Genomic DNA, 10,180 nt, shown 5'->3' with positions numbered 1-10,180 from the left:
TCCTAATAAAAACACAGTAAAAAAAACCCAAAACAAACACAGCTCTTACTTCCTTTTATTATATAGAGACGGGTCAATAAAAAAAATAAAAAAATATACCCCCCCCCCCCCTCCCCCAGGCGTTGTCCGAGGCCCAGGACCCGTACAGCGACATCCTCGACGACGACCTGGAAGGGGACGAGCCTCGGGGAAACCAGGACACCTATTGGTCGGAGCAGGACCGGCGTGTGATTGGCCCGTGCCAGGGGCTGATGAAGGCGTCGGCGGCGAGCCTGAGGAAGCTGACGTCCGCTGTCAGAGCCAAGGGTGATGTCACCACGCATCAGAACCTGGCCCAGCTGGACGACCTGGCCGACATCACCAAGGACATCAGCCCCAGGTGCACGCACGCACACACACACACACACACACACACACACACACACACACAAGCACACACACACACACACATTAGTTTGAGCAGATATCAGTGCTCATTTTCCTCCTTCATTCATTCTTGTCCAGTATGAAAAACAAACTTCCACAGAGCGAGAGAATCCATCTCAGGAAACATGAAGCCAAACTCTCTGTTTTCTCCTTATTTCATTGAACTCTCTCTCTCTCTCTCTCTCTCTCTCTGTCTCTCTCTCTCTCTCTGTCTGTCTCTCTCTCTCTCTCTCCCTCTCCAGTGTTGATGACCTGGCTCTTTGTCTCTACCCGCCCATGGACTACAGCGGAGTGGACAGCAATGTAAGACACACACACACACACACACACACACACACACACACACACACACACACACACCATCATTACTTACTTAGACTCAGACACAGTAACACTTAATTTGCTAAGTAAAAACAATGGTTCCTAGGCCGCTCCGACTAGCAGAAGAGTGCAGCAAGCCACAGCAAATCTTAACAAAATTTGGGGAATTTCCTGGAAATTGTGTACTGCTTCACCTCGAGGAAATCTGTGTTTGTAATATCAGCTACAATGTGTAGAAAATAAAAGTCCCCAAGTAAAGAATCCTGAATTGCTGTACAGACATTTAGCCTCCTGTTTCCACCTGAAGATTACAAGCTCATCAGGACAGTTTTTCATATTCACATGAACAGGCCTATAGAGCGGTCGTATATGTACAGAAAGTTTCTAGTTGTCTAATCCAGCAAAAGCAGCCGGAACAGTGTTTCCCACAGAATTTTGGCAAACTGTGGTGGGGGGCGGCTGGGGGATCTACATGGACCTGGTGCACCTGAACAGTTAATTAGGAGGGTAGATCCATTATGAATTTTGTGCTTTTCTAAGCAATGCAGTCATGACTATATATTATAAATACAAACAAGCTTATGTTATTGAATAATGCATATATTTATGTTGTGCAGTTATATTTTTCATAAAAAATTAGCTCTTGCTCTCTTATTGCCATGCTACCTCTGATGTTGTACCTCTGAAAATTATCATGCAACTTGTGTTTCACAAACTTACTCACCTCTTAACCAAACACGAACTGAATCTTCGCCTCGTGTTACTCGCGCAAGTTTGACCGCGGGATCGTTTGTGTTTACTCGAGTACACAACCCGCAAATATTCAATGTTATGCCGGGAAAGCCAGCTGTGTTGTGCTAACTGGGGCTAATGCTTGTGCTATATTGGTTCATAGTAAAGTACAACAGACACATATTTTCAGAACTTACCAGGTAGTCCAACTTCCTCGCTGACTTTTCTCCAAGCTCTCTCCTTTTTGTTACGGTCTCTGTCTGCCAGGAGGCTTGTGTCATACAGCTCCGGGAGCCCACAGGCGGCTACTATTAGCTTATCCTCCATTTTGTGATTCGACGTCAGGACGTCAGGACGTTGGGAGAATCTCAACGCTGATAGGCTTTCGCGACACAGCGTCATGTAATTTTTCGCGCGGCACGATTACATACAAAGTCAACGCAAAGACGCGAACAGACGCGATTTTTGCGCCGGGCGACACGAATGACGCAAAATTCTCCTCAGTCGCCTCCTGTGTCATCACACACATATTGGGATGGGGGGGGGTGTTTAGCACCTGCCAAAGCAGGCAGGAGGGACAGCCCTTTGAGAGGAGCCTCACTTTTTATGAAGGCAAAGACCGCAATAAAACCGCTAATAATAACGGCAAAATTTCTTTCTCAGCGACGTGGCGGCAGAAATGTGTGACGGTGTGCCACAGTTTAATACATTAATGGGAAACCCTGTGTAAGCATAAACCATAAATTGGGCGGGATGCATTACTACATCGGTCAGGGATGAGTCATAAGAAACAAATGTTAATTCATGGGGATCGGCGTCGACTTTTGTTATTTCTTATATGTTATTAAATATGAGATGTTATGAAAATTGTAATAACATCTGATAAACTTTAAAAGAGTGTAATTAACTATGTAGAGCTCCAGCGATTGAGAAAGAGCTGGACCAGCCACTAGAGGCTTCTGGTGTCATTTTAAAAATCCCTCTCTCTCCCTCGGCCGTTGTTTTGTCTTCATCCTCCAGAAGCTGCTGTCAGTAGCAGTTATGTCATTATAAAGCCACACAAAGCCCAGCGTGGGCAAGTGTCAAGAAAGTAAACTGTCTTGTTCGGTGTACAGAGCCATGGCTCCACCACAACAATACTGAATCATCTCACAAAGTGTTCAGCTATAAGCAAGAAATCCTGGGTCCTCAGGATTCAGAGCCCTGATGGTTTTCGTTCTAGCATCTAATCCAGGACTGATTTACACCTGGGGTGCAGATGAATGCAGGTAACTAGCTGGTAGGATCAGGGTTTCCGTTAGAAAAAATTGGTGTCGGTCCACGTGTCCTGGAAGATTTCAATGTCCCGGACAAATGGGAGAAATTCCGGTCAAATATTATCTGTGTTTATTGAGCTTAAAGGCAGGCTATATAAAGCATGACATCATCAAGGCATGTAGATTTATAATATTTTTTATTGAAAAGTAGGCTACTTTAGCTTAAACATTATATTCCAAATAAAATAAGTCCCGTCAATAGACTCACGTGCATAACGCTATCTCTCTCTAACACACACACAACGTTACCATGCAAAATAGAAAAATAGGATCATCTACTGTGAAGATTTGCACTTTACTTGACATGAATTGTTTGCCAAATAGCCATATGCTTTCACCATTACACAATGCCAAATGCCAAAAACTATGTGTCCTTCTCACCATTACACAATGCCAAAAGTGCAATGTGCATGTCCCGTTAACCATCATCACACTTTGCCAATTGCTAAATATGCAGCCGACAACACAGAAAAACAACACAGTAAATATGTAAAAAGCACAGCCCAGCAAAAAGTCATGAAAATAAACTGCAAAGGCATCTTCCCTTCACCTGACACACAATGTAGGCCTACCTGACACACACACATCGCCCTTGATTGGTTAATACATTACGCTACATTCAAAACAATTTAGTAAATCCTCCCCAGTTGTGTCTCATGTCACTTAAATCAACTCAGGTAGTGCAATATTTATTATTACTTTACTGAAAGAGACTCAAAGCTCCTCGTCAGGAGACAGACTGGGAGTAGAACTCAACCTGTTGCTGTAACTCAGTCTCAGTAAAACAAGGAGCACAATGTTCCAATAATTGTGCTTGGAGGGAATTATTTTCACCGGACATTATGACCGGAGAGATTTAAATATGTCGGACTTCAACAGATTTTACCGGTAAAAAAAAACGGTAATTACCGGATAACGGAAGCACTGGGTAGGATAGAAAACCAGCTGTGGGGCGGACCCGGGGTTCACCTGGTAGAGTGTGTACCATTAAGGTAAAGTCCTCATCGCAGCCGCACAGGTTTGAACCGGCCCGTGTCCTGTGCTGCATGTCATCACCTCTCCCTGTCCCGCCTTTCCTGTCAGTCTGTACTGTGACTGTCTGATAAAGCAAAATGCCAAAAAAAAAAGAACACCAGCTGTGGGACCCACCGACCAGGATTGAAAACCACTGGTTTAGACCACAGACTGAGTAGTTAACCATGAGAAAATGGACTTGTGCACATCTATAAGATCGGTGTGTGAAGGGTGTTGCATGCATTATTAAATGTTTATGGGTAGGTGTGTAAGGTTGTAAGAAACGCTCCCAGGAGCCTGCAGGGCCGAGGCAGAGTGAGTCCAAGCCAAACCCAAACAGGTTTCGGTTGGGTGAAGAAGAACATTGTTCAGTAATCGTGCCAGTAATGTAATTCATAACTCGTCTCAGCATGTTACTGTGTCTTTGCCAGTTTCACCACCAGCTGGCTGACAAGCAGTTGGTTATGCAGGGTGTAAGAGCCATTTCTGTGCATGCGTTTCATTTGTATTTTGTTTATTTACTCGTGCTGTGAGCTTCCCACCACTTGGGGCATCCCTGCTGTGAACTGTGACAGGTCTTATAATCAGCCAGGTGAGGCACTCGGGTGTGGCTGATGGAGGGAAGCAAACAGTTTTAGACCGTGGCGTGACATGGCGTGGCGTGGCGTGTCGTTTAATGGTGTTTGTTTCGTTCTGACCTGGTAAATCTGCATCTGCATTGGTAAGCAGACAGTTATTGGAAAAGTGGTAAAAGTCTGGCTCGTATTGGAAACTGTAGACTTTAAAATGTGAACAATAAACAGCACTATGATTATAATGGATCAAGCAGTGGAGTGGACATGTCATTTACACACGTCGAAACATCCTCACCATCAGCAACCAGGTGCCCTTGACTGATAAGCAAAAAGGGGTCACTACACAGGGTTTGGAAGTGTAGGCGATATTAACTGGTACTGAATTAATTAACTAGATCGTTTTAACTACAGGATCATGGATACACATTGATTTGATTGATTTATTTGAATGTGCAATGTAAAAACACCCACAAGGTTGCTCTGCTGCGTCACATTGCCTCTGGTACAATGAGGTATTTATTTTAATCATTTTTAAACAGATTGTACTTGTTTTTTTACACAGTTCTATGGAGTTTTTACCTGTTTGAGGGCCGCGTAGAGACACGCAAAAATAGAGATGAGAGATTCACCCGTCCATACCAGGCGTGTTTGCTGCAGTTCGCTGGAACTCTGGAGTTTATTCCTGTAGAGTGGCTCCAGGAAATCCCACAAGACAACCATGGAGAGCTCCAGCGATTTAGAAAGAGCTGGACCAGCCACTACAGGCTTCTGGTGTCATTTTAAAAATCCCTCTCCCTCTCTCTCTCTCTCTCTCTCTCTCTCTCTCTCTCTCTCTCTCTCTCTCTCTCTCTCTCGGCCGTTTGTTTTGTCTTCATCCTCCAGAAGCTGCATTCAGCAGCAGTATGAGGGCTTACAGACCTCTGGCTCTGTGCCGGATGTCTGGCGTACGGACGATTTAGATTCACAAACTATTCTCGCAAAAAACAAACCCAAAAAACCCCTCACTCCACATGGGTTTTTGTTTTTGATGCGTTCTATCCAATCATGTTCAGCAAAGCAATATTTTACAATTACCAATGGAATGCGAGTAAAGCAAGTTTTTATTTATCCAGTGAACAGCGAGCTGCTTTCTATCACCATGTAGCACTGATTCCGTGGTGTAGCAGCTGAAATATGGAAACGAAGCTTATGAAAGCTGGTGAAGATGCACGCGCCACCGAGAGGGGAGTAAAAAACAAACTGCGATAGGCATGGACGGAAGAAACGGGTGGAGACGGGAAACCGTTTGACACTTGGTGCGACAAATTAAGGGAAGCGGCTGTCTGTCCTGCACTGGGAGCTCAAAGAGGCTCCAGCAGAGAGAAAGTGCTCTTCCACATGAGCTGTTCTGTATGGAGGCCCCCAGGGGTCACCTGGTAAGGAAAAAAACAATTGATGTGGAAATCCATACCCACGGATTAGTGATCAGTGGGCGCCGATTGGTAAACCGTGCGCACAGATTAGGAAATGTACATTGATCACGTCAAAGAGGGACACCACAGCGGCCCATAGAGTTGCAGATACAGTAACATTTAGAGATGTATGCAGTGACATGCTTTTTCTACAAGCATGATGTAGGGAGTAAATAGGTTTCATATTGTCACCAATTTGGGAATAAAAAGAATGCACATTGGATCCTAATTTACACCTACTCATGTGGTCAATCAATGGTTATGGTTCACATATAGTCCAAGGTACCTAATGGCTATTATAGCTCACTATATGTGTGCCAAGCGGTGCGTAATGGCATTGGCTCACTGTATATAGGCCTACAAGTCCCTCTTTGACGTTATCAGTGTACATATTACAAATCCGTATGTGTATGTTGAACCTTCATTCATTCAGCATAGAAACGTGTCAGTTGTTTTTTCGTTGTTGTTGGTGTTGGACTACTTTTTATAGGTAAATAAATAGAAATAAATGGGTCAATGGTGCCAGCATGGGCATGGGCAAAGGAAGTAACCTGTCTTGGTGTACAGAGCCATGGCTCCACCACAACAATACTGAATCATTCTGATGTTACTGATGCATTCAGCTATTTCTGCAAGCAAGGAAGACGGACCGAGCCAAACTAGCTGACATCTGTGCAAACAAACTCAGAATCAGAATCAGAATCTCATCGCTCTGATGATTGCTAAAGATATGCAACTGCTCAGTACTTGAGAATTATGTAAATAAATCTTTTTGTCTGTAATCTCCTTTAGCCTAAGTAAATTTTGGCATGTATTGAGTATCTGTTTTTTTCCTTCAGACCAGTGGTTTTCAGTCCTGGTCCTCAGGACTCAGAGTGCTGATGGTTTTCATTCTAGCATCTAATCCAGGACTGATTGACACCTGGGATGCAGGTGAATGCAGGTAACTAGCTGGTAGGATAGAAAGCCAGCTGTACTCTGGGTCCCACTGACCAGGACTGAAAACCACTGGTTTTGACCACAGACTGAGTAGTTAACCATGAGAAAATGAACTTTCTTGCACTTTCTTAATATCGGTGTGTGAAGGGTGTTGCCTGCATTATTACATGTTTGTGGGCAGGTGTTGTAAGATGTTCCAGGTGTCCCTGGAACATCAACCAGGCCACAGCCTGCAGGGCCGAGGCAGAGTCCCACAAGCCAAACCCAAACTGTGGTAAACATCCAGTCAGTTAGTAGGAAAGCGGTCGCAATCGATAGAAAAACCAGTTAAATTGTTTATTGGGTGTGTTAAGTAGATCAATGTTCAGTAAATCGTCCCAGCATGTCACTGTGTCTTTGCCAGTTTCACCACCAGTCACTGCCAGACAAGCCTGAGATTTCTCTGACAAATCAAAAGCTGCATCCACACCAGGCAGGTTTGGTGCAGTTTGTTCGATCTCTGGAGCCTTTACTCCTGCCGAGCGGCTCGTTTGGTCAGAATAATAGGAAATGAGAAAAATAGATTAAAATAGCGCACACACACACACCACTGCGGTCTCTTTTGTGGCCTGAGACTCAGACCGCTAACAAGAGAACTAACTCCAGGAAAATCCCACGAAAAACAAGGGATTATGGGTAGAAGGAGACGGATGCGGTTCCTCATGCTGAAGCCTAGCAGAACAAAGTGAAGTCTGGACTGATGCTCATATTCAGCTATTTCTTCACGTGTTCTTAACTGGTAATGAACACCACAGAAGAAGAGACACTGACTCTCTAACCTGCAGGATGACAGGTTCCCAAAACTCTGTCCAAAAATGTAGTCATGTGACTTTTGTTTACAAGCCCTGGTTCTCTTGTACTTGGTCAGTCTGAACCTAAATGAACCAAATACAAAAGTACAAGAGAAAACAAACTGGAGGTGTGATCATACACTAAGTCAAAAATATATGGATTCATTGAACAGCCCCCCATTTGTTTTTTTCCCCTTGTCTTTTTACTGGTCATTTTTCTGAACATCGAAGTGAAAATGTGAAAATCTGTTCTTTGTCTACAGGCGTCTAAACTGGCGGTGCTGTTAAAGAAAGTTCTGGAGATCATCAGGTAAGTTTCACCTATTGGCCCAAAAACTGACCCAACATCTAACAACACCTGTCCTGTGGATCTAAAATTTGAACTGAATTGAGTTGATTGTTGGTCTGAGAGTACGTCATATGTATGTGTATTTTTCTTAGTATTCTTTATTTTTAGTATTAAATGTGACGTAGCATTCTTAGCGTTACTCATATTCTAGGTTTAGTATTACTCGTGTGATGTCGCCATGCGTTAGCGGTTGAAAGCGGGATGTAATTGGAAGCCTGTTCACACCACCGAGTCCGAAGCTAATCCGCATGTACGCATAAATTATCCACCCGCCACCCACCCGAACAAATTATTTCCTACGATTTATAGACCCGCACCCGCATGGACATTTCACTCCACCTCTATATCGCCTTTTAAATTATGTCCAGCAGCACGAGCTTGATTTCTATATTGTGTGTTCATTGTATTGATGTATGAGTGTTTCCTTTAACGATTTACTTTAAAGATTAGAGAGGCTGCTTTCAGTAATTAAACGTTTCCATGGTGATCTGTGCCTTTGCAATACAGTTTCATATTTATGCAGCGGTCCTGTTTCTCTAATAATTGTTATTAGTGTCGACACAGCGTCTCTCTTAATAGGGAGACACACTTATCCTTTCTGCTGCGGTGGGATCGCTGCAGGTATTTAATGAACTCAAAAAAATTTTTTTTTTTTTAATGCGCACCGGATCACACATTACCATTAATCCTCCGTGGGATATACTGTATGTAAGCGTGATGGTATGGTAACATATTACACTGAAGTAGGCTGGTTTTAAATAGCCTAAATAAACAATATTTTCCTCATTAATGATGTATTATTTCACCCACCCGCAACCCATCCGCTATTAATCAGAATGTTAACTTTTATGACCCTCACACGTCCTCGGGGAGTTTGGCTGTTGGAGGCTGGGAACAGTGTGGGTGGCGTGTCGACTTTCTGCCTCCTGATCCCAGATCATCTTATCACGGTGTCACATCAAACCTCAATCAGCCAGTTTGTTCACCTGTTTCCTCATGACAGCCAGCGAGCCGACTGTGAAGTTATTATCTCTCTAAAATCTCTGTCATCTCTCTCTCTTTCACTCTCTCTCTTTCTTTCACTCTCTCTCTTTCTTTCTCTCTCTCTCTCTCTCTCTCTCTCTCTCTCTCTCTCTCTCTCTCTCTCTCTCTCTCTCTCTCTCTCTCTCTTTCTTTTGCTCTCTCTCTGTGTCTCTCTCTTTCTCTCTCTCTCCGTCTCAGGTCCAGTCATGTGTGTGGGGAGTCTGAGCTGTCCTGGGTTCAGTTCTTAGAAGGAGCAGTCGACCACAACCTGCAGAAAGCCAGAGACCTCATCCAGCAGGGCAGCTAGTGTGTGTGTGTGTGTGTGTGTGGTTGTGTGTGGTTGTGTGTGCAAATGCTGAACAAGAATGATTGTAAAGGTGTGTGTGTTTGTACAGTATGAACGTCCATGTTGCAACTTAAATTCAAGAGTGAACATAAGGAATGTGTGTGTTTCTGAAAGCTTGGGTGTGTGTGTGTGTGTGTGGGTGTGTGTGTGGGTGTGTAAATAATGAGAATTAAGGGCTCGAGTCCTTACATCAACTCGTCACAGGTCCTGTTATGTAACCTTTGCATCTGATTTCTCCCACATATATCTTCATCTGACTCTCTGCCAGGAGAATTATGCCACAACTGCCAAGCAAACGGCAACTAAGGACACAGACATACACACACACACACACACACACACACACACACACACACACACATATACACACACTGCTCCCAGAGCGAAGCTGTATATTTACTGTGTAGGAGACTGCAAATATATACGCGGCCTGTTTAACATATTTACACAGTGTTTAGTGTGTTGTGGAGTCATTCATAGTGCCTTGTCCCCGTTAGCTCTGTTAAGCTCTGGTTTGGTTTGGTTTGGTTTGGTTTGGTTTGGATCTCCACTGATTAACCAGCAAGCTAAAGAACATCCAAATATAAAATAACACATCTCACGTACGTTGAATCAAGAGTGAAAGAACAGCGAAACAAACAGCAGACAACTGGCAGTTTCATTATTCCTCTCCCGAGCAGATATCAGTGTTACCATTTAGTTTGACAGCTCAGTGCTGCACAAGGAGGTTTTTTTTTTTACTCATAATATGTAGGCAGCATTGTATTTCAAATCAATAACCATTAATCCTTAATCTGGGAGTCTGTGAGCAGCTTCAGCCGATACTGGTCTGGTTTTGCAAGACAACTGACTCAGCTG

The 10,180-nt window shown here is 43.7% G+C and overlaps 1 protein-coding gene across 1 annotated transcript in view; it reads left to right on the top strand.

Annotated features, from left to right (window-relative positions):
- ccndbp1 (cyclin D-type binding-protein 1) overlaps positions 1-9,839 on the top strand; it is an 18,271-nt gene extending 8,432 nt beyond the window's left edge. The window contains exons 8-11 of the mRNA XM_071529538.1: positions 120-379; positions 669-729; positions 7,868-7,914; positions 9,175-9,839. Of these exons, the coding sequence (XP_071385639.1) occupies positions 120-379; positions 669-729; positions 7,868-7,914; positions 9,175-9,283 (477 nt within the window). The 3' untranslated portion in view covers positions 9,284-9,839. The remainder of the gene's footprint in view (positions 1-119; positions 380-668; positions 730-7,867; positions 7,915-9,174) is intronic.
- Positions 9,840-10,180: the final 341 nt, after the last annotated feature.

Source organism: Centroberyx affinis, unplaced genomic scaffold (assembly GCF_046629955.1).
Source record: "Centroberyx affinis isolate AG114_WGS23_722 - 3 ecotype Tasmania unplaced genomic scaffold, CSIRO-AGI_Caff_v1 ptg001798l_1, whole genome shotgun sequence".
NCBI lineage: Eukaryota > Metazoa > Chordata > Actinopteri > Beryciformes > Berycidae > Centroberyx > Centroberyx affinis.
Note: the sequence above shows the minus strand (reverse complement) of the source record. Positions and strands in the feature narration are given on the sequence as shown.